Source organism: Pelodiscus sinensis, unplaced genomic scaffold (assembly GCF_049634645.1).
Source record: "Pelodiscus sinensis isolate JC-2024 unplaced genomic scaffold, ASM4963464v1 ctg34, whole genome shotgun sequence".
In the NCBI taxonomy this organism is placed as follows: Eukaryota; Metazoa; Chordata; order Testudines; family Trionychidae; genus Pelodiscus; species Pelodiscus sinensis.
Window position 1 is genome coordinate 3,946,008 of NW_027465849.1, and position 22,594 is coordinate 3,968,601.

The following is a 22,594-nucleotide window of genomic DNA, read 5'->3' on the forward strand; positions in this document are numbered from 1 at the left end:
CAGCATATTATACCAGTAGTCTCCAATCTTTTTGAACACGAGATCACATTTTAAATTTAAGTGCAATCCAAGATCTCCCTCAAATATAAATACCCTTGCACTGCCTCCTTCCCGCCCCTTCCCCAAGGCCCCACCCTTACTCACTTCATCCTCCTTCTCTTGCCCATCCTCACTCACTTTCATCAGGCTGGGGCAGAGGGTTGGGGTGCAGGCTCTGCTCTTGGATTAAGGGATCTGGAGTGTGCAAGGGGCTCTGAGCTGCTCTTGGGGCAGGCAGTTGGGATGTAGGAAGGGGTCCTAGGTGCAGGCTCTGGGAAGGCGTGTGGATGCAGGGGTACTCGGGGCAAGGACAAGGGCTTGGGGTGCAGGAGGGGATTCATGACGAGTAGGATTTTGGATATGGGCCTCAGCTGAGCACTGCTGCTAGCTCCTGGTTGGCTCCTGCTGTGAGGCTAAGGCAGTCTCGCCTCTGCTCTGGCCCTGGACCACTCCCTAAAGCAGCCAGCAAACTCCCTCCCAAGTCCTGTTGTGCCCCCTCTCTGCTCTGTGGAGAAAGGATATGGAGTGGGAGAGGGGGCACCCTGACATCAGCAGCCTTCCTCTCCCTCCCCTGCTCTGCACAGAAAACAAGAGGCTTCCAGAGGGAGGGGCAGCTCCAAGGCAAAGGGCAGGAGATGAGCAGCATTGGGGGGAGGGGCAGCTGAAGTGCTGATACTTGATAGACTCTTGGCCAAACCAGTCAGGATCCCCTGTCAGAGGCACCAAGATCTACCAGCAGATCCTGATCTACTGGTTGGTGACCACTGAATAATACCTTCGCATGCCACTGAGGCGCAACCCCCTCTGGGATAGGGATGTGATAAGCAAATGCTTATTGGATAGTCAACAGGCTAGTCAACTAGTCACCCCCCCCGCCCCCAGTTGTCTCTATCAGAAAGAAGCAGCAAGGGTGGGGAAGAGGAGGGGATACTTCAAAGCAGCAGTGCCATGTGAAGCCTGGGGCCAGACCCTGGGCTCTGTGCGGCGCTGCCACTTTGAAATGCCGTATGCAGCCCAGGACCAGCTGGGGTGTCCCAAGGCTGCATGCGGCGTTTCAAAGCAGCAGCGCTGCATGGAGCCTAGGATCACCGGAGGAGTCCCCAGCTGACATCGGGCTCCACAGGGCACTGCTGTTTCGAAATGCCACAACAAGCCTGACACTGGGCTCCCTGCAGTGTTTTAAAGCTGCAGGGCTTCGCAGAACCTGGAGTCAGTGAGGGATTCCCCAGCTGATCCCAGGCTCCACTAGATGATTTCGCCTTTGAAATGTAGCAACAGCCCTAGGACTGCTGCTACACTTCAAAGGCGAAGGCGCCCTATCAACTAATCGAATAATCGATGCAATATGTATCGACTATTCAATTAGTCAATTACTCGCAATTTAACATCCCTACTCTGGGGTGAGACACAGCAGCTGCTTGTACAAGGAGCTGTTACTCAACATTGAGATGCAGCCACTTCTGCTATTTATCAGCTCATAGCCATGCTAAAAATGTATGACAAGCAAGAACAGAGACCAAATACCAAGTCTTGAATTTTAGGCACAGTGTGACACTATTGCAAAAAAAGCAAACATGATTCTAGGATGCATTAACAGGTGTGTTGTGAGCAAGACACTAGAAGTCATTCTTCCGCTCTACTCTGCACTGATTAGGCCTCAGTTGGAATAGTGTGTCCAGTTCTGGGCACCACATTTCAAGAAAGATGTGGAGAAATTGAAGAAGATCCAGAGAAGAGCAACAAGAATGATTAAAGATGTAGAGAACATGACCTATGAAAAAAGACTGAAAAAAATTGGCTTGTTTAGTTTGGAAAAGAGAAGACTGAGAGGGGACAGGATAGTGGTTTTGAGGTATCTAAAAGGATGTCACAAGGAGGAGGGAGAAAAATTGTTCTTCCTGGCCTCTGAGGATAGAACAAGAAGCAATGGGCTTAAACTGCAGCAAGGGAGGTTTAGGTTGGACATTAGGAAAAAGTTCCTAACTTTCAGGGTGGTTAAACACTGGAATAAGTTGCCTAGGGAGGTTGTGGAATCTCCATCTCTGGAGATATTTAAGAGTAGGTTAGAAAAATGTCTATCAGGGATGGTCTAGACAGTACTGGGTCCTGCCATGAGAGCAGGGGACTGGACTCGATGACCTCTCGAGGTCCCTTCCAGTCCTAGTATTCTATGATTCTAAACAAGGGCCTGATTCTTAGAAGTGCTGAACACACTCAGCTCCCATCGACCTTGGAGCAGCCAACCCTTCTGACAAAACCCAGCTACTTCATCGGATGGATTTTGACTTCTAACTTTAGGCAACAGCATTTGACAGAGCTGGATGGTGCGGCAGGCAGGCACAGCAGGGACACCAGGGTCATGAGATAAAATCACCCCAGTGCATGGATTTGCCAACTTGACGTTCACAGTAAAGCACCACAGGGCCTTTGACAACCATGCTAGGTCTATGTCATACAACTTGCTGATTACCAGCATCACCCCTAACAGCGTAGGTCCTTTGATCCTAGCTGTCCATACATGATCAGCATGGGAGTAGGGTGAGCTGATTTCCAGAAGAGTTAACTGGGATACAGTAAAGGGAAGTGACATGTTTTCTCCTTAGACCATATAGTGAATCAGTGTCAGAATCCAGGAGTTCTGCCTGCCACCTGCCCTCTGTAACCACTACACCCCACTCCCCTCCAAGAGCAAGGACAGAACCCAGCAGTCCTGGCTCCCAGCCCCTCCTGCTCTAACCCACGAGACCCTTCACCCTAATCTGTGGTACTCACCTTTTGTGATGTAGAGGTAGAAGAAGTCACAGTAGAGGATGGTCTGCACCAGCCCAGCCACTATGGCAATCAGGTCAAAAAAGCCCTCCTGCTGGTAGCGCCAGATCCAGTTAAAGAGGTAGAGGGTGCGGTAGATGCCCAGGGCGAAGAGATAGTGGCTGGTGATGGTCTCCGCCTCCCCCGTCTTGCTCACCATGAACAGCTGCGGCAAGATGGCCACCGACTCCAGGTAGATGGAGAATGTCCAGAGGATCTTAGGACCCGGGTGGCAACGGGGAGAACTAGTTAAAATTCATGCCGGAGTCCATGAGATTTCCCCCACACCAGGCTCTAGGCGGGGAGACAACCTCCCTCTCTGCCCACCCCCAAACTAACCAAGTCCTACCCAAATGGCCTGGTGGTGCCCCCCAAAGGTCTGGGGCCACTGTTACCTCCAGCGGAGTGAAGTCATGGTTCACCAGGAAGGCCAGCACAGCGGTGGGCACCACGAGGAACTCCACACGGAAGGTGTCGTGGTTCCCATCATATGTGGCTTTGAACTTGCTGTAGATCAGCCAAACTGTGGCATAGGAGCAGGCGATGTACACCATCTAGAGACAGAGGTGGAGTCAGATGTCAGCCAACCCTCCCCCACTGCTTTCCATGAGCAATGAGGTTGCAGTCACAGAAAAGAGCCTGTACTAACCTAGCTCAAGGCAGCCCCCACACCTAGGTGCCATGACATAGGCTGTCCACTTCCAGCACCATCACTCATCACTGTGACATAGCCCCTCTGAGGTCGGCCATGGGGGCTGGTGGTTATACGGGGATCCTTAGATGGGGTTGAGGAACTGGTTATATAGGGATCCCGTGCCCGATGTAGAGATGGAGCCCCTCTGGAGACATGGGGGCTTGTTATACAGGAGCCTCTCACCCACTGCTTACATACAAACACTCTGCGGTGGGACACCTTGTCTGGATATACAGGGTCTCCCTGTATAGGGGAACATAGGGGCTAATTATATGGGAACCCCCTCACCTGATATGGAGATGCGGCCCATCTAGTATGGGGTATAGAGGCTAGTTATACAGGGGATCCCTTGCCCAGTATTGAGATGTGTCCCCTCTGGAGTGGGACATGGGAGCGAGGTATATGGGACCCCGCACCTGGTGCAGAGATGCAGCCCTTCTGCAGCGGGGTTCAGGGGCTGGTGAAAATGCACATGACAACTCTATTCAAGATTTTAGCCGGGGATGACAATGAACAAGCCATGCAACTGAGTCCCAGGGGAGAGTGGGCAGCAGTGGAGGAGGAGTGTGTGAGAGGGGATCTGGGAATTGGGGAACAGGTGGCGGGAGAGGGGCCAGGGAGCCCTCGGGCACAGCATTACCTTCATGGAGGTGTTGTAGAGGGAGATGAAGTTGGTGACCAGGTCCAGGTAGCGGGTGGTGAACACAACAGCAAAGAGAATCTGGCTCTTTCCAGAGATCCCTGCCCCCGGGGGAAGAGAGACAGGACATGTAGTGGGGATCAGGGGGACAACTGGGGGCTGTGCAACAGGAGTGAGGGGCACCTGCGAAGCTGGGGGGGAATTGAGCCCACAGCTGGTCTTTAAGGGGGACTCTGTAGATGCAGAGTGAGGCACACCAGGCCTACTGTATCCAGGGCCTTTCCCACCTTCCCTGCCCGCAGCTTGCTCAGCAGTCTGGGGAAGCTGCCAACTCCAGCCCGGGGCTGCCTCAACAAATCAGGCCTCCGGCTTCAGTCCCTTGCAGCCCCCTGCTCTGTGTGTGTGTGTTGGGAAGAGGGGTGCCTGAGGGCCTGTGCCCCAGATATTCCAACAGAGATGATAGGGGGAGCGTAACAAATCAACCCCCCAAAACTCCCCCAAAGCCACTGGCCACAGAATGACCCAATCACTGGGGCTTTAGACACCCCCTTTCCGAAGCTCCACAACATCCCACAAAAAGGAGGGCATAACCTCTCAAACTTCTCCGAAAGGCAGCTCCTCAAGTGAGGAAACCCTTTTCCTCCCCCTCCCAAGTCCTCCGCTCTCCAACACTCTGTATGTACAAGACTTCATGCCCCTCACAAAGGGGTCTCCAAAATTCAGAAGAGAATATTCCCACCCCACCTCAAAAATACACGGGGGTGCCCTGGACCTCGCAAAGTAAAACGGCCTATTCCCCTTCACGGGGGGTGTCCGCTCCCCCAAAATGAAGTGTAATCCCCAAATCTCGCCACACTCCCCTTTACTTCTCCAAATAAATCGAGCTCAAGGCCTATCCCAAAAGGAAGGGGTTTGCTGGCAGGCTGAGGCCCCCAATTTACTTATACACTCCATGCACCCATATAATTTAGGGGGCACATTGTTTCCCAGAATCGCCTTCACGTACCAGCGCCGCCCAAATCAAGCAGACCCTCTATTTTGGCTGTCTCTCCCGCTCCTCCGCAAAATAATCGGCAGAAAGCAAACTTGAGGGATGACAAAGCCGCTGGAAAATGGGTGGACTGAGAACCCCAGGAACCCCCACAATGCCTGTGACGGAGGGATGCCTGGGGAGCCCACGCACCCCAACATTTTCCCTTTATTACACGGAAGTCGGAGAACCACCCTGCTCCGGCCAAAGGCCGGTCTGAGTCAGCAAGTACCCCCCCCAAAGGCCCTGGGTTAGTTTCCCGTGGGACACCCGGAAGCGTAGTTTGGGGGTGCAGAGGTGCGGTAAAAGGGGTCCCTTCCTTACCCGCACAGGACCTCGACTTCCAGATCTTCAGCAAGAGGATGATAATTGCCAAGAGGTGGGAAATGTCCCCCAGGAATCGGAAGATGTTCATGGCTGTCGGGGTAGGGCGGTGGAGGGGGCGCCGAGGTTTTTTTGGGGGGGAGGGGCACCCCTTACTGTCTGGGTAGGCCCCGGCCGGAGTGTATGTGGGACTGGGGAAACAAGGCCCGAGCTGCTCGAGAAGGAGGAGCAAAGCAAATCCCCTCCCACCCACGGGGCTGGGCTGAGAGCCGGGAGAGAAATGACAACGTGTCCTGCTCCTCCACGAGCCGGGGAGAGAACCCAAGTGCTCCCCACTCACTTCCCAGAGCTGAAGAACCCAGGACTGCTGACTCCCAGATTCAGAAACAAAGCAGAATGATTTTAGTGGCACCCCATTGCTCCCTACATTTGCTGTCACCCAAGTCGTCCTTCTGCTTGCAAGAATCCTCCCCCTCTGAGCTCCATACAGGACCTCCAGAGCAAACGGATTTTTAGAGGTCCTCCCCAGCCCCTGCTCTCAGCTCAGGGACACCCTACTTACCTGCCCCCCAAATCTCAACCCCAACCAAATACTCAGTGACTTCACCTTAATAATCACTACTGCCCCAATGTCTCAGGACAGTGCTAGTACTGCACAGAGTGAGGTGGGGGTTCAGCCGGGGGCGCAGTACTTCAGGGAACAGGGCAGGAGTCAGTTGGGGCGCTGTGTCCCCTATAGTCAGTGCTGACTTCGGTGCCCCAGAGCAGCACTAGGAGGCGCTGTGCTTACAGAGTTACTACATTTCTGATAAGATGAGCATGTCAGAGCCAGAACTCAGGAGTCCTGGCTCTGGGTGGGAAATGGGGTCTGGTGGTTGGAGAATCAGCTCTGTGACCCCTCCTCCATCCATTCAGGAGCAGTAATAACACTCCCTCCTTCCCCCAGGTTTCCCCAAGATAATGGGTTCGTGCCCTATGGGCCTCTAGGCCCCACTCCCAAACAACCCCCTGGGTATTAGCCCAGCTGGGTATTAGCCCAAATAACAGAACCAGGGGGAGGGCAATTCTTCCAGGCTGAGGTGCAGCATCAGGGGGAGGAGGACCTAGCTAACAGGGAGCAGGGGAGTTGGGGGTTACCCCCAGGCTCCAACTTCACTGGATGTCCTGGCACAGAGGCTGGTGCCACTCAAAGATCTCCATCCTGTGCCTGGCAGGGGACCCGGCTTGGCAGTGCCCAGTAGAAGCTGTGTGTGTTTGGAGGGGGGGCGAGCTGCCAGGTCACCCTGCCCCACTAGCAGCTAGTTCAGGAAGTGGCTGGAATGATGTGCAGGCCAGGGCTGGGGAGAGATGGAGGAGAAATTATCTTAATCCCCTGCTTTACCCACTAGACCCAAGCCCAGAGGTAGAACATGGGAATCCTGGCTCCCAACCCCTCTCTTTCCAGGGACCCCTCGCCCAGCACTGAGACATGGCTCCCTCCAGGAGAAGGGGGGGCTACAGAGGCTGTTTATACAGGAACACCTCACCAGGTCTGAGACATTGACCCCTCTGGATGGGGGCGTGGGGGCTGGTTGTTTATATAGAGACCTCCTTACCCAGGTCTGCAACGCAGCCCCTCTGGGGAGGGCACGGGGGTGTGTAACAGCTGCACACAATGTTTAGGATAGGCAGAGAAAGAGCATCCTGCCTCAAAAGCAGGCTGCTGCAGAAGATTTAGAGGTGGCTGCCCAGAGTCCTGGGACCTGGCATGGCCCAGACCTCAGGGTCTGCTGAAGGGAAAAGGCCCTTTAGCCCACCTATGATTCTCACCGACTCATACAGTTACCTACATGCATCCAGCTCCCATCCAGAACACACCACACGATCCATCGTCTATAGCCAAGCCCTTCGATACAACCGCATCTGCTCTAACCCCACTGACAGAGACCAGAAGCTTCAGGATCTCTACCAAGCATTTATAAATCTCAACTACCCACCCAGAGAAACAAAAAAGCAAATTGAAAGAGCCAGACGAATACCTAGAAACCATCTACTTCAAGACAGACCCAAGAAAACCAACAATAGAACACCACTTGTCATCACCTACAACCCCCAACTTAAACCTGTCCAACACATTATCAATAAACTACAGCCTATATTGGAACAGGATACCATACTCAAAGAGGCTCTGGGAGACAGACCCATAGTCTCCTATAGACAACCACCTAACCTCAAGATGATTCTTACCAACCACCACAGGACATACCACACTAATACCAACCCTGGTACCTTCCCTTGCAACAAACCCCGTTGCCAACTTTGTCCACATATTCATTCTGCTGATACCATTATTGGACCTAACCAAGTGAGTTATAAGATCAAGAACACATATTCCTGCACATCCAGAAATATAATCTATGCTATCATGTGCCGAAAGTGTCCGTCTGCTATGTACATTGGACAAACATCTCAGACACTTCGCCAAAGGATTAATGCCCACAAAACAGATATCAGACAAGATCACAAAGAGAAAACAGTTTCTTGCCACTTTAACCAGAAAGGACACTCTCTAAATGACTTAGCCACCTGCATTCTGCTACAAAGACCTTTTACATCTGCACTTGAAAGGGAATCCTCTGAACTGTCATTCATGTTAAAATTCGACACTTGCCAACAAGGACTTAACAAGTCTTTGAACTTTCTCACCCATTACCAAGACAGTTTCCCCAATTATCACCTGTAATACCATTAACTCACAAACATCCCACTCTCCCTACCTTTAATATCAGCAATTCACAGACACTTACCTTCCTTCCTCCCCCTTCCCACCCCCCCGCATCCTCCTTCTGTTCTGCAATGTGATTTGTCCTTTTCATATTTGTTCATTTTTTTTTTAATTGTATCCTTTGGTATATATGGTTGTGACTACTTTCTTCCACTATTTGATCTGAGGAAGTGGGTCTGGCCCACGAAAGCTCATCATCTAATAAACCATCTTGTTAGTCTTTAAAGTGCTACATTGTCCTGCATTTTGCTATGATTCTCAGTTCATGTAGCCATACCCCTTCTGGCCAGAAGGGGGCAGCACTAGCACAGGAACCAGCATAGCCAGCCTGAGCCCTGGGCAAACTCCAGGCACTGGTTTGTACAAACCCAGAGAGGGTGTTTTTGTCCCATTACCTGGGGATGGAACCCCAGCATCCTACCTTCCAATCCTAGCATGTGCCATAGAGCCAGGCAACAGATTATAGACAAGCCATAGGGCAGGGTTTCCCACTCTCACCACTAGGCCCTACTCCCCACCCAGAGTTAGTGATAGAACCCAGCAGTCCTGGCTCCCAGCACTGTCCTCATAAGCATGGCTCCATGTGCCTCACGTGCTGCCCAGCAGCTGGGGGCCCTGGAGGACTGGAAGACAGTGAGGAAGGTGGGTGGGGGCACCTCTGGCTCGCAAAGTGAGAAAGCAGCTGGTGCTGGGGGGGAGCCGGCATGGGCGTGGGTGGGTGCTATTCCCCTCACGCTGCCAGGGTCGAGCAGCTGGCGCTCCGCAGCAGTCACGCTCCCCTGTTTGCTAACTATGCTGGTTAATTGCTTTCCGATCCACATGAGGCGAATGGTAAGCAGGACAGCCAGCCTACTGGGGGGAGGTGGGAGGGGCTAGGAGCCAAGGCTCCTAGGTTCTCTTCTCAGCTCTGGGAGGGGAGTGGGATCTAGTGGTCAGAGCAGTGGGGACTAGAAGCCAACACTCCTGGGGGCTTGTGAGAGGAAATCCATTGATATTTCTCAAAGGCCTCAGATGGATGCTTAGAAAAAGCTGTAGATAGATTAATAGCTCTGTTCCAGTTATAGCTTTTTTACAATGCAGCTGCCTCTGGTGGGATGTGGGGGCTATTTATATTGAGACCCTCGCCCAGTGCTAGAACTTGGTCATGGCTGGGGTGAGATGCAGGGGCCAGTTAATGTGGACTTCTCATCTGGTGCTGAGATGAGGCCTTTTTGAGGTTAGGCACAGGTGCTGGTTATATGGGAACCCTTCACCTGGTACTGAAATGCAGCCCCTCAAGGGTGGAACATGGGTGTAACAACTCACAGGAACATCTGGGGCAGGAGATGAAGTTCCCCATTGAAATGTCAGGGAATTTATGGGACTGGTCCAGGACACCTGGTTTCACAGCACAACTTTGGAAAGAAAAAGCCGAGGAACAAGGGACGAGCCTGACACCACCTGTAACAAAGGCCCCTGGGGCTGGGTGAGCAGGGGTCATGGGTCCAGAGCGTGGAGCCATGTGTGGAATGAGTTCCCCTCCCTCATCATTCCTGGAGCCTCCTGGGGGGAAGGGGTTTAAAGATATGGCTCATGGGCTTTTGGGGCCATGGAGCATCAGGAATTTCAGGGGCCCAATGTGGGGCACCAGCAGCTCACCACCACCTCTCAGCAGGGTCAGATCAGCCCCCTTCCAAGAACATCCCAGCTGTCCTAGGTCCTTTCCCACTGTCTCCTTCACCTAGGCCCTCCCAGAGCCAAGGAGAGAACCCAGGTGTTCAGTGTCCCCCCTCGCTCTAACCACTAGACCCTAATCCCCTGCAGGAGCAGGGCTGGAACTGATCAGCTCTCTCATCACACCCAGCTGGTGCTCTGCCGTTATATTTTCTATCGGCCGAGTCTATTTTTTCCTCCTTTCTTCCTCCTTCCCCTTGTTCTCTACAGAAAGCGTGAGCGTCACGAATAGGGGACGGGGCCTTTGTTCCTGTGAGCTGCCTTGCTCCCCGCTGCTCCTAACCAGCCCCAGTCGCAATCCAACGCGGCTTCCATCATCGTGCCTGCTCCAGCGGAGTGTGTGGGACCAGCCGGACAGCACCAAGAGGAGACAGCTGGACTGAGGTGCTAGGGGCGCTGGGTGTGGGGTCAGTAGGGGGCATTTTTCTCCCCTGGTAGTTTGTCCTGGGTGGGTGATCTTTTTGTAAATACCTACCCCATAGTGACCCTAGGGTTCTGCCCTCCCACCCCACCCCACCCCAGACTATAGGGTTAAACCTCTACACTCTTCTTTCTCTTTCTGAATCTTAAGGAAATTACAGAGGGGGTGTTTCACCATCAGCCAGCAAGCTTCTGAGACCCCTCCTCCCCATTGCATAGTACCCCTTTGGTTCAGGGCTCACTGACAGGGGAATGCCCCTCTTCTGCACCAGGGCCTCTAGGAACAGCCAGGGACTGTAAAGGGAAGACTAGCCCAGCCACTCCCGCCCCTTTGCCAACCCCCTGGTCTTGCCTCCACTCTCCTCACTTCCTAGACCTTGCTTAGCTTGCAAGGCCGGTTGTTAGCACAGCTGACAAAGTGCTGCAGGGCAAATCGGGCCCAGCCCCTCCGGGAGTAGAGGAGGGAAGGGAACGTACCTTTGGGTACCTCGGGCTAGGGCCCCTCCAGGAGTAGAGGAGGGAAGGGAATGTACCTTTGGGTACCTTGGGCTGGACCCCTCCGGGAATGGAGGAGGGAAGGGAATGTACCTTTGGGTACCTCGGGCTAGGGCCCCTCCAGGAATGGAGGAGGGAAGGGAATGTACCTTTGGGTACCTTGCCCCCCCCTTTGACATACATCCCTTACACTGCACACACAAACCCTCTGAGACATACATGCCTAGGACACCCCTCCTCCCCACACACACATGCACATACCTCTCTGACACATGCATCCGGTGCACACCGGCATTCACACTCCCCCCCCCCCTTACATACACCCTTGGACAATCCTTGTCCCCTCACCTGCTTACTTTCTCTCATTCTCCTGCTCTGCTCCGCAGGAGGAGGGGGAACTAGCCAGCAGGGCTGAGGGTTGAGATTTGTGGGGGGAAGGGATATTTATATCTTCCCCCCAGTACTCCCCCTTTTTGCTCCACGCTCTCCCCTCCCATTGCGCTCCATCCTTTTCCCTTCACAGCCCCCCCCCAGTTTAATTACAGGGGTGATGCCTGCGCCCCCCACTCACACACCCCCTTCCTCCGGCGATGGCTGGATTGGGGCCCCTTCGCTTCAGTCAAGCCGGGCCCGCAGCGCCGGGCTCCAACCTGCGCTCGCCTGGCTGGGCGGCGATGGGCTGTGAATGTTAATGACCCTGGCGCTGTGTGTGTGTGAGTGTGTGTGTGTCCCAGGCGGGTGTGTGTAAGAGCGAGCCGGGGCGGGTGTAGCTCTGCGTTAGAGGAGTCAAACCACCCGCTCCCCTCCTTCAGCCCCCTCCCCCCGTCCCCATTGCGCGCTCCCCGGGCGCACGGAGAAAGGTGACCCAAGGGGAAGGGGAAAAAACAGCCAACCGGTGTCCTGGCGAGCAGGGAGGAGACACCGGCCGGCGGATCGGCCATTCTGGAAGGAGGAGAGGAGAGGCCCCCCGCCCCCCTGCCGGAAAAGCTGGTGGGGGGGAGATCGGGGCTCCGGGCGGCCGGAGCCGCACCAGACGCGTTTGGCATCGCGCTAACTTCGGATGCAACATGTGTAGCGGCTGCCGGGCGGCGGAGCGGGAGCTGCTGCAACCTTGAGGAGGGACAGACGGGGGGCGGCGGGAGGGGGGGGGGCGATGTCGCCTCCTGGGAGCTTTCCCCGTGCGGGGGTTTAGCCTGGGTTTTCTCTAGGGACGACAAAGTGGGGGGAGGAATGGGAATCCGCCGCTGCCCGGGTTGCGGAGCGGGTGTCGCTCCGGATTTTGCACGGCTCCGGCTTTACTGCAGAGGTTTCTGAGCTCCCAGCCCTGCTGTGCAACGGAGGTGTCATGAAAAGGTAAGAGGCTTCCCCTTCTTCCTGGGCTAGGGCTGAGACACACTCCCACCCTGACACACACCCTGTGACACACACACCCTTTGACACACTCAGGCCCCCCTTCTCTCTTACACACACACACTGACAGGCACACAGGCACCCCAAAACATTCACACAAACACCCTCTGACACACACGCACCCTGACACACAAACAGACATCCTGGAACATACAAACACACTGACACAAACAGATACCCTCACACGCCCCCCTGACACACACACAAACACCTTGACCCTGACACACACAGAGGCACCCTGACAGCTACCCTGACCCTGACACACACCCTGACATCCTGACAGCTACCCTGACCCTGACACATACACAGACACCCTGACATACTGAGACACCCAAATAAACACCTTCACACATACAGACACCCACAGACATATATCAACATACACACAGGCACTCTGACAGTCATCCTGACAAAGATATCCTGACACACACTCAAGACACATAAATAGACACCCTGACACAGACAGACACAGCCTCCCTGACACACACCCACAGAGGTTATTATGCAGAGGTGCAATAGGCACAGATGGATTGTGCATTTCTGGGCTGTGAGAGTGGCTTGTGGCTGTGCAGAGGCCATTTGGCTGTCAAGCAGCAAAGAGAATTTCTCTTTCATTATCTATTTAACCATCCGCAGACACAGCCCCCATCCATCCATCCATCCATCCATAGAAGTGGAAGCTATCTATCTATCTATCTATCTATCTATCTATCTATCTATCTATCTATCTATCTATCTATCTATCTATCTATCTATCTCCCACAGATCCACAGTGATGTGACTGTCTTGTCCCCGTTCTCTGGGGCTGATCTCTAATTCTGCCAGGGGCATTTGGCTCGCCATGATGGAGCAGGATTTGGGGCATCCCAGTTGCCTTTCCCAAAGAGCAGATGGTCTGGAGCACCATTACCCCCCCTTTCCCCGCCTTTGAGGCAGGCACTTGGGTGAACTGAAGATCACAGCATTCCCTTGGTCCTGCCACCTGTTCCATGTGAAATGAGTACTGGTTTAGTTCTCAGCATTGCACCCACTTACTTCCATACATGGCTGGTCCATATACCCTGTCCTGAGTGGAGTTGGGAAGCAGACCAGCAGGAAGCATAGCAAGCCCAAGGTGCAGTGTTGAGGCAGACAAACAGGGCTTCCTTTAGGCTGGATGCTGGTCCATTTACAAGCTCCAGTCCACAGAGGCAGTTGTTATGCAGGTAGGCTGCCTCTTGTCTGTAGAAGTAGAAGTGTCCTTAAGAGATTTGGTGAGGATCTCCAAGATAGTTTCGATTAAATTGGCCCATATAATTGGTCTCTACAATGGAGGGGTTGAATGGTCCATATAAGCAGCCTCTATAATAGAAGGGGCTACAGCAGGATTGAGTGGTCCATATAAGTGGTCTCTATGAGGAGTCCATCTAACCCACTCTCCATGCAACTAAAGAGCATTGTAAGGGTGGAGTGGTTCATATAAGTGGTCTGTATACGTGGATGAGCTGTGAAGCTGGGACAATCCATACGACCAGTATCTACGAGTGATGGGGTCTGTCCAGCTGCATCTAGACAGGTGGAGCTGTCCATAGGTGTGGTCCATATAATCTGCAACCTCTATGCAAAGGAGGGTTTCATGAGGGTGGAACTGTTGAAGTGGGAGTTCTGTGGGATTGGAGTGGTCCATATTAGTGGTCTGTATAACCAATCTCTATTCTAGAGGGTTTTGTGTTGGGTGCCTGGTATTGGATAGCTGATATGTATGGAGAAGCAGTCTCTGTGCAAGGGCTTGGATGGAGAAGTCTGTATAACCAGTCTCTGGGCAAGGGTGGACTTTGTATGAGTGGAGTGGTCCATATATCTGGTCTTTATACAAGGAGTGCTGTGTGGGGATGGATCAGTGTGTATGTACAATCTATATAAGTAGCATTTGTGTGTCATAGGAGTATATGGGCATGGATTGGTCCATGTGAGTGGTCTGATGAACCAGTCACTATGCTAGAGGTATATGTGTTGTATGCCTGGCATGGAGTAGGTGGTCTATACAGGTTGGTAGATTCTTTGCAAGAGCTTGGATAGAGCAGTGTGCCTGAACAGTCCATATAACCAGCCTTTATGCAAGAGGCAGTTCTGTGGAGGTGGAGCAATCCATTGGAATGGCCCATATAACCAGGACCTATGAGACAAGGAGCTCTGTGGGTATGGAGTCCATTGGAGTGATACATTGAACTCATTGCTATGTGAGGGGGGGTTGTGTTGCATGTCCCAAATCAGGTTGCCAGTCCGTATAGAATAGTGCTCATTACTCAAGAGTTTGGGGCCTCAGCAGGGGCAGGACAATCCCTATCCCTGGGCCCTATAGGAGGGTGTACCCGGAGGAGGTGCAAGAAGAATTTGAGTGGCAGCAGGATAAAATGGGAGTGCTTTCTCAGCTGGTCATTATAATAATCATTGCCTGTCTGGAGGTGAAGGAAGAAATGTCACAATTCCTTGGGAGCTAGCACTCTCCCTGTTTCATAGCAAGAGAAACTGAGACACACTGAAGGGAAGAGTCTCACCTGTGGTCACAGAGGGAGCTGGGATTGGAACCCCAGAGTCCTGATGCCCACCCCTCATTCTAACTGTTCTACCCCTCACTCCCTTCCCAGAATCTGCCCCCCACATCCCTTTGTTCCCCTTTGCCTTGGGGCATCTTTCTTTCCATCACACAGTCTGGAGTGGTTCATGGCCATGCATACACACCTCTGGGCAGACTGTCAAAAAACAGGGAGCGAACCTCAGGCTGGTTGTGAATGCTGTAATTCGACTGCATCAGCCCCATACCTGGCGTGAACACCTTGAGCCCTACAACAACCTTAACACAGAGCCACTGCCTGTGCTACTGGGGGCACCGGTCTGTCTTGCCACCCCAGCAAGCCAGCCCTTGCGACAGACAGTCCCGTAGACCAAAACTCGCAGCAATATTCCCTAAGGCCCAGTCGCTTACTCCACATCAGTTGCATCTGAGAGAGCTCTCACCAAAGACAACGCCTGTAGCCAATCTTGGAATAAGCCAAGTAAAGTTTGATTAGCTAGGGAGACGACACAGAGCAGCTGACAAAGGATACAGCAGGTGAACACGTACGAATGAGATACAGTCTTCAGCAGGGGCCTGGAACGGAGGGGCCAGAGGGCCATGCCCCATCAGGTTTTATCAGCCATCAGGATAAGTGACGGGAGCAAGAGGTTGGAGAGGAGCGAGCATGGGGGGTGGGGGCATATTTGGGGGGGAAGAAGTGGCAGCAGAGCCTTGGGTGAAGAGGCAGAGAGGGGGCAGAGCCAGGGGACAGGGCGGGGCCACAGTTCAGATGCCAGCCACCCTCTTTTAAGGGGCTTCCAACACTTCTAGGCTTAGAGTCCGGGTATGTCTACACTAGCTCGTTAGTTCGAGCTAGGTAAGGTAATTAGGGCGAGCGGAGTTGCAAACGAAGCCCGGGATTTAAATATCCCGGGCTTCATTTGCATGTTCCCGGGTGCCGCCGATGTAACGGTAGTTCAAATTAGGATCTTTAATTCGAACTACCTACTCCGTGCCGCATGTAGCCGCGGGCACAGAGTTCGGACTAAGGGGGATTTAAAAATGGCGGCGCCCGGGACATGCAAATGAAGCCTGGGATATTTAAATCCTGGGCTTCGTTTGCAACTCCGCTCGCCCTAATTACCCTACCTAGCTCGAACTAATGAGCTAGTGTAGACATACCCTCCAGGAGACAGGGAGAGCAAAGGGGAGGCTGCCCCAGGGCCCAGTGATTGAAAAGGTTGCCACTAGGCCCTTTAAATCCCCACCCCAGCCCCCAGTGGCCTGCAGCCTCTGCTGTGCTGAAGGGCTGGCTGGGCAGGCTAGCCCCACTCTCACTCCTTCTGCCCAAAGCCCTGCCCCTTCCATGGGGCCTGGCAGAGATTCTCATCAGCCCTCCCAGGAGCTGATTGCAGGTGCTCTGATGGGCAAGTGCCGTATGTCCTTGAGGAGTCGTCCAAGCCAATTATCGTAGGGATCCCTCGCTTGTGTTCAGAAATACTGCCTGCTGTGAGCACCAAGCAGCCACAACTGTCTTCTGCTCAGGCATTTTTATTCTGTCCCCCCAGAGTTCAAAATTGGGATATGATGTGGGGGGAGCAGTCACCAAAGTATTTTGCCCCATGATGCTCCAGAACGGTTCCCCTGGGGTCCATTGGCCTATGTGGGTTAAGCAGGAGGCAATGCCTGTTGGGGTGATCTGGGTCTCTCCTGACTTGGGGCGGGGGGGTGTTCCCAGTTTCAAAGCAAACATGTTTATCATTGAAGGGTGGTTACTTCAGAAGGTGGGACCCAGGGGTCACAGGTGAGATTAAAACCGGCAGTGACTCCCAAACATTTCATAAAGGCCAAATGTATCTTGGTAACATCTAATGCCTTTCACGCAACTGGGAACATGCTGGTGAGCCAGACCAGTTTCCAGCAATGCATTTGTCAGTGTTCAGTAAGGCCCAGGGGCCTTGGCATAAGCTGGCATCTCATCTGCCAACATTGCTCTTTCTTTCTTAGTGCCAATGGGCACCCCGGGCCACATCCCAACAAATCCTCAACCCTGTCCTCTGAACTTACCTCCTTTCTGGGGCATCTGGACTCCTGGGTCCTCTGACCTCCCCGCTCAAAGTTACCCCCTTTCTTCTCAGACACCCACACAGGCTCTTAGGTCCTATTCTCAGGGATCACACTTGGCTTGGGGCACCTGGATTTCTCGGTCTCCATCCTCGGCTTTCCCTTTAGAAACACCAGGACTCCTGGGTCTGCCAACCCCTCTGTCCGTCCACCAATGTTTAAGAAGCAAGGAACTGTTGGGGGGAATACACCCCCTCTTCCACAGAGATCCCAGAGACATTCACAGTCAGAGCACACACATATCCTGGCACAAGTCAATCCCTACAGGCACAGATGCATAATCAGAACCAGCCCCCCACCACTCACTTCCCTGCAAGGAGATACTCAGAGGCAGGTGCTTTCACAGCCAAAACCCACATACCCTTCATGAAGAGATACCAGAGACTTCTGTGCATACAGTCAGATTCCATATACTCCCATCGCAAGCAAAATCCAGAGACAGGCAGACATACTCATACAGTCAGATGCAGAGCTCCAGAGACAGACAGTCACACACTCCCATCATACAGTTAATAGGTAGTCACACACATGCACAGTCAAATACAGAACCCAGAGACAGATGATAGTGTGTGCACAGTCAGATGTAGAGCCCAGATACAGGCGCTCACACTCTCTCACACACACACTCAACACATACACAGTTGGATGCAAGCCTTTGATATTTAGATCATGGGCCCTGAATTGGGCTTTGCAGCTTCTGTCTGAGGGCTGGACATTGACCCCTGTAGCTAGCTGTATTGTATTCACATTTGGCTGTCACTCGGTGAGAACAAAACAGCCATTCCCTTCCTCCTGGGGTGGCCTTCCCACATGGCAATGTTCCCTCTAATCTTTTCCATCCATGCGTGGATTTTTTCCATCCATGTGCAGAATAAATTGTATGTGCACCAAGGCATGTGCAAATGTGCACCACCAGGAGAAACGCAAAATCTAGCAGTTAGCCCTCTGCTAATCAGCTGGGTAGCACTGGAGTCTTTCCTGAGTGGTCGCACAAGCACACAGCTTACAGGGAACACTGCCACACGGGTTCTGCTGTCACATGGGAGCAGTGTGAATTTCAGTGAAGTTCAGGAGATTTTGGCATGTTCAACCAATTGACGTCAGTCAGAGCCACTCGTAGCGAGGGACAGAATGTGACTCTACAAATGACAGTGCATCTGTGCACATGGCCAATATGGCATGTAGTCAACAACCCACCCAATATACTCTGCATGTCGCAACTCTGCCAGCAGTATTACACGAGTGCAGAGAGAGTGTCTTGAGAAATGTAACTTTATATGCTCTGAGAGACACACGATGTTCAGATTGTGCCACCACACCCTCATAAATATGCTGTACCTACACGTTGGCATGCTGTAGCTGCACATCTTTTCTGACTGTAACACACACACACACACACAACCTACACCCGTCAAGCCTGTTCCCTTGTCTGTCCCTCCACCCATCATAAAAACACCTTCACACGAGAGCTACATATCCTCATAAATACCCTCAGACTGTGCCTACATGCTTTCATGCTGGAGCTTCACCCCTTTATTCTGTCTTTACACACCTGTCCAGACAATCCGAACAACCATCCTCAGTGTAACTGTACACCATTATCTACCAATACATGGTCTATAAATGCATTTTCAGGCTGTACCTACACACGTTCACAATGTAGGGACACAACTTTTTACTGTCAGGCAGAAGCTACATACTTTCCCACTGCGCTGACACCTACATCCCTTCACACTGTACTTACAATACAATCTAATATATTTTCAGACTGTATCCATACATCCACAGACTGTGCCTATGCACCAGCAACAATGCAAAGTCATGGTGTACTTACATTTCCCACGGTAGTTACACCTCCATATAAAACACACTCACAAACTCCAATAACACAGACATTAACACAGACATTACAGTTACCCATCTTCACACTGTACCTACACAACATAATAAACTCACGTTCTCACTGTAGGTGCATATCATCAGATTTTCAGGCTGTATTTACGTATTTCCCTAATACACGGTCACACAGTGTCTATATTTGTACAGACTAGAGCTACACAACTCAAGTGTCCTATCACGCTATACCTACACTACAGAAACTTCGGATTAGAGGTGTGAGGAAGGTACACTGATATTACAGCCAATGCATAGCACTGTACTCACTATCAAACAGCACCACTTGACACTTCAGCAACAGGCAGCCTGTCTCTCCATCCATCTCTGCCTGTCCTGTTCATCCTGCCTTCTATATCTCTGTTCATACCTCTACCTGTCCCCTTGTCCATCCCTCCATCTGTCCCTCTGTCCATTCCTCCACCTATCTCTGTCCATGTCTGTCTGTCCCTTTGTCCATCCCTCTACCTGTTTTTCTGTCCATCCCTCCAACCATCCCCTTGTCTATCCTTCTGCCTGTTTCTCTGTGCATCCCTTTACCTGTCCCCTTGTCCATCCTTCCACCTGCTTCTGTCCATCCTTTCTCCTGTCTTTTCATGTCTCTGCCTGTTCCCTTGTCTGTCCCTCCGCCCATCTCCCTCATCTCCCCAAGGCCTCTGTCTGCCTGTTTTCCTCTCCCCCCGCCCAGCTCTCTGGCACGATCCCCCCACCCCACTCCCTGCTCTAGTTCCCAGAATAACCCTCTAATAGGTATTTATGAGACTGTTTCCCCTGCCCTGGTAGAAGCAGAGAGCTGGGCTATTAGCTGTTCTGCCATGGCTGATCTGAACCAGCTGCAGCGAGTGAGACCAGCCCCTTGATTGGGATCCAGAAAAGAGGGAGGAGGGGGCAGAGGGAGACAGAGAGAAAGAACCACCAGAGAAAAGTCCCTTTGCTCCCTGACTGCACAAAAGATACAGCCTCTACCCTGGGCACTCAGCACTGAGATGTGGCCCCCCCAGTGGGACAGGGGCCCCCCCATCACCCCGCAGCGAGTTATGGCCCCTCTGAGGTGGGGGGCTGGATATCTGGGCACCTGATAGTGAGTCACAGCCCCTCTGAGATGGGGCAGCAGGTTTGGAGCCATGGCTCCTGTAGTGTGCAGTGGTGGGCCTGGGTATACAGTACCCCTCACCCAGCACTGAGACGTGGCCCCTCTGGGGTGGGCATGGGGTTGGGTTTCCGGGGAGCCCTCACCCAGCTCTGGGACACAGCTCCTCAGGGGACCCCTTGCTTGGAGCAGAGTCCTGGCCTTTTTGAGATGGGAAGCTGGGTTTGAGTATACAGCACTGAGACATGGTCCCTCTGGGGTGGGGAGCTGGATAACTGGGAACCCCTCACGCGGTGCGGCCATGGCCCATCTGGGGTGGGGAGCAGGGCCTGCAGGTGGGTAGCTGCATGTCCCAGCGCCCCAGGGCCATGTAGGGCTCCATGTTTCCCTCCAGCTGAGACGTGAGCGAGACAGGAAAGAATGAAAGCGAGAGAGGCCAGCGCGGCGGCGCGGCCCCAGGGGGGAGAGGAAATCAATACACTTCCAGCAGGCGCAGTGGAAGGGCGGGGGGGCGAGGCGAGGATGGGAAAAGGGGGGGGTGAGAGCAGAGACAGCAGATGAATGAGGACTCATGCAGCGGGACTGGCTGACTGGCTGGCTCGATTGGCAGGACTCCTGGCTTCTCTCTCCAGCCCAGGGAGGGGAGTGGGGCCTAGTGGTTAGAACAGGGGAGTGGTTGAGAACCAGGACTATGCCCAGCTCTGGGAGGAGAATGCACTGGTGTGTGTATCTAGGATGCCTCTGTCTGTTTTCCTCCAGCTGAGCGCTGTGGGATGTGTGTATCCACTGGGGCGCAGGCAGGGCTGAGGGGTAGGTTTGGGGGTTAAATTTTTCAGGAAGCACTGGAATGTATCTTCCAGCATTTTGGAGCGATGACTGTGTATGTGTGTGTGCACCATGGCTCTGCTGGTGGGGAGAGGGGAAGGGAGAGGGCGGGATACCAGGGTAGGCGGGCTCATGGCTCTGACTAGGGATGGGAGGGACAGGGCAGGATACTGCGGTAGATGGGCCCGTGGCTCTGATCGGGGGGCAGGAACAGGGTGGGATACCAGGATAGATGGACCATGGCTCTGATCAGGGGTGGCAGGAACAAGGCGGGATACTGGGGTAGATGGGCTCATGGCTCTGCATGGTGGCATTGGGGGGGTTAAACCCAGGATCTATGGAATCTATTATCGTTTATGAGGCTGTAATTTCCGGAGCTGGCAATCAGTGAAAGTGTTTCTATTCCCGGGCGGATAATCAGGGCCGGCAGTTTACTCTGCTAATCAGCACCTTATGTTAGCGCCTTCCCGCCCCCCAGAGCCAGCTGTGGGACAGCAGGAATGTGCCATTAACCAGACAACACAGGAGGGGGTGAGGCACAGGGCCTCTCTTGGCTAAGGGGTGCTGGCTCCTCGCTGGCACCAGGGCAGGGACTGGCTGGCTCAGGGGGTGGAGAATGGGACAGGGGCTTCTCCTTCCTCGGGGGCATTGGTTCCTGGACTGGCCGGCTCAGGGGGCGGGAATGGGGCAGAGAGCCTCTCTCTCCTAGGGACCTAATACAGCAACTTAAACCACTAGACCCCTCCCCCCTCCCAGAGCCAGGGGGAGAACCCAGGAGTCTTGGCTCCTGTTCCAATGTCTCCACTGAAGTGGCTGCTTCTTGGGGTGGGGCGTCAGGTTCCCAGCCTGAATGAGGTGGGAGCCATGTGTGGACATGGAAGGGGTGGGATGGAACTGGGGTAATGGGTCTGGGAGATGGGACTGATTGGGGGAGGAGTGCTCTCAGTTTTTGCTCCTGCCCCCTAGGCCAATGGGTGTAGCTGGGCCCTTAGGCCCTGCCAGACTGGCAGTCCTCCACCTGGCTCAGACAGCACAGGCAGAGAGCCGCCTGCTCCAAGCTGGCCATGGGACCCTCTGCCCCAGAATCCTGCCCCTCCCATGGGCCCATCCAGCCCAGGATACAGTGTCACAGTCCCTTTGGCATGCATGGAGTGTAGGCGGGCAAGTGCGGGTGTTTAGCCGTTTGTGCGAGAGCCCAGGTGTGTGCTACCGCACGTGTGTGGCTGTGTGTGCGAGGTGCTTGGCGTGCCCTTTCCCCGAGGGTGCGGAGGTCTTGTGGGCTGCCTGCGTTCTTGGCATAACCAGTCTTTGCTGGTGCAGCACGGCGGTGAATGCCAGGAACGGAGAGGGATGGGACAGTGACTCCGGGGGCAGATTCCGAGGGGTCTAGAGGTGAATCGGGGGGGATCAGCACACTGACCGGACACACTGCAGCTCCTCTCTCATCCGGACCTTCCCGTTGAAAACTAGACCCGTGGCAGCCTGACGGGTGGAAGGCTGGTGTGAGGCCCAATGGTTGGGGGACAAGCATGGGGCACACTGGTTGGGGGTTGGCCTGGGGCCCACTGGTGGGGGCCAACCTGGCACACAGTGGTGGGAGGGCCAGTCTGGGACCCAGGCTGTAACTGGTGCAGATGGGTGTCAAGCAGTACCTGGCCTCTTGAAGGGGGTCTCATCCAGCCCCCAGGCAGGGCCTGGCAGGCTCAGGGGGGCAGGGAATGGGGATATGGAGCCGTTCCCCTCTAGGGGGCACCAGCTCCCATCCATGAGCCTAATTCTCTTTCTTTCC

At 53.7% G+C, this 22,594-nt stretch overlaps 3 protein-coding genes across 5 annotated transcripts in view; 2 read left to right on the forward strand and 1 right to left on the reverse strand.

Moving 5' to 3' along the window:
- KDELR1 (KDEL endoplasmic reticulum protein retention receptor 1) overlaps nucleotides 1-5,764 on the reverse strand; it is a 6,644-nt gene extending 880 nt beyond the window's left edge. Inside the window, exons 1-4 of the mRNA XM_006121794.3 lie at nucleotides 5,536-5,764; nucleotides 4,182-4,282; nucleotides 3,243-3,401; nucleotides 2,812-3,064 (exon numbers count right to left, since the gene is read on the reverse strand). Of these exons, the coding sequence (XP_006121856.1) occupies nucleotides 2,812-3,064; nucleotides 3,243-3,401; nucleotides 4,182-4,282; nucleotides 5,536-5,626 (604 nt within the window). The 5' untranslated portion in view covers nucleotides 5,627-5,764. The remainder of the gene's footprint in view (nucleotides 1-2,811; nucleotides 3,065-3,242; nucleotides 3,402-4,181; nucleotides 4,283-5,535) is intronic.
- SYNGR4 (synaptogyrin 4) overlaps nucleotides 1-10,387 on the forward strand; it is a 21,743-nt gene extending 11,356 nt beyond the window's left edge. Inside the window, exon 6 of the mRNA XM_025183971.2 lies at nucleotides 10,223-10,387. Coding sequence (XP_025039756.1) covers nucleotides 10,223-10,244 — 22 coding nt within the window. The 3' untranslated portion in view covers nucleotides 10,245-10,387. The remainder of the gene's footprint in view (nucleotides 1-10,222) is intronic.
- Nucleotides 10,259-22,594, forward strand: part of GRIN2D (glutamate ionotropic receptor NMDA type subunit 2D) — a 34,094-nt gene continuing 21,758 nt past the window's right edge. For 2 of the 3 annotated variants that reach the window (XM_075915495.1, XM_075915497.1), the window contains exon 1: nucleotides 11,649-12,280. The gene's annotated coding sequence lies outside the window, so the exon portion shown is untranslated. Of the gene's footprint in view, nucleotides 10,397-11,648; nucleotides 12,281-22,594 lie in introns of those variants that run through there. The other variant, XM_075915496.1, reaches the window with a different exon arrangement.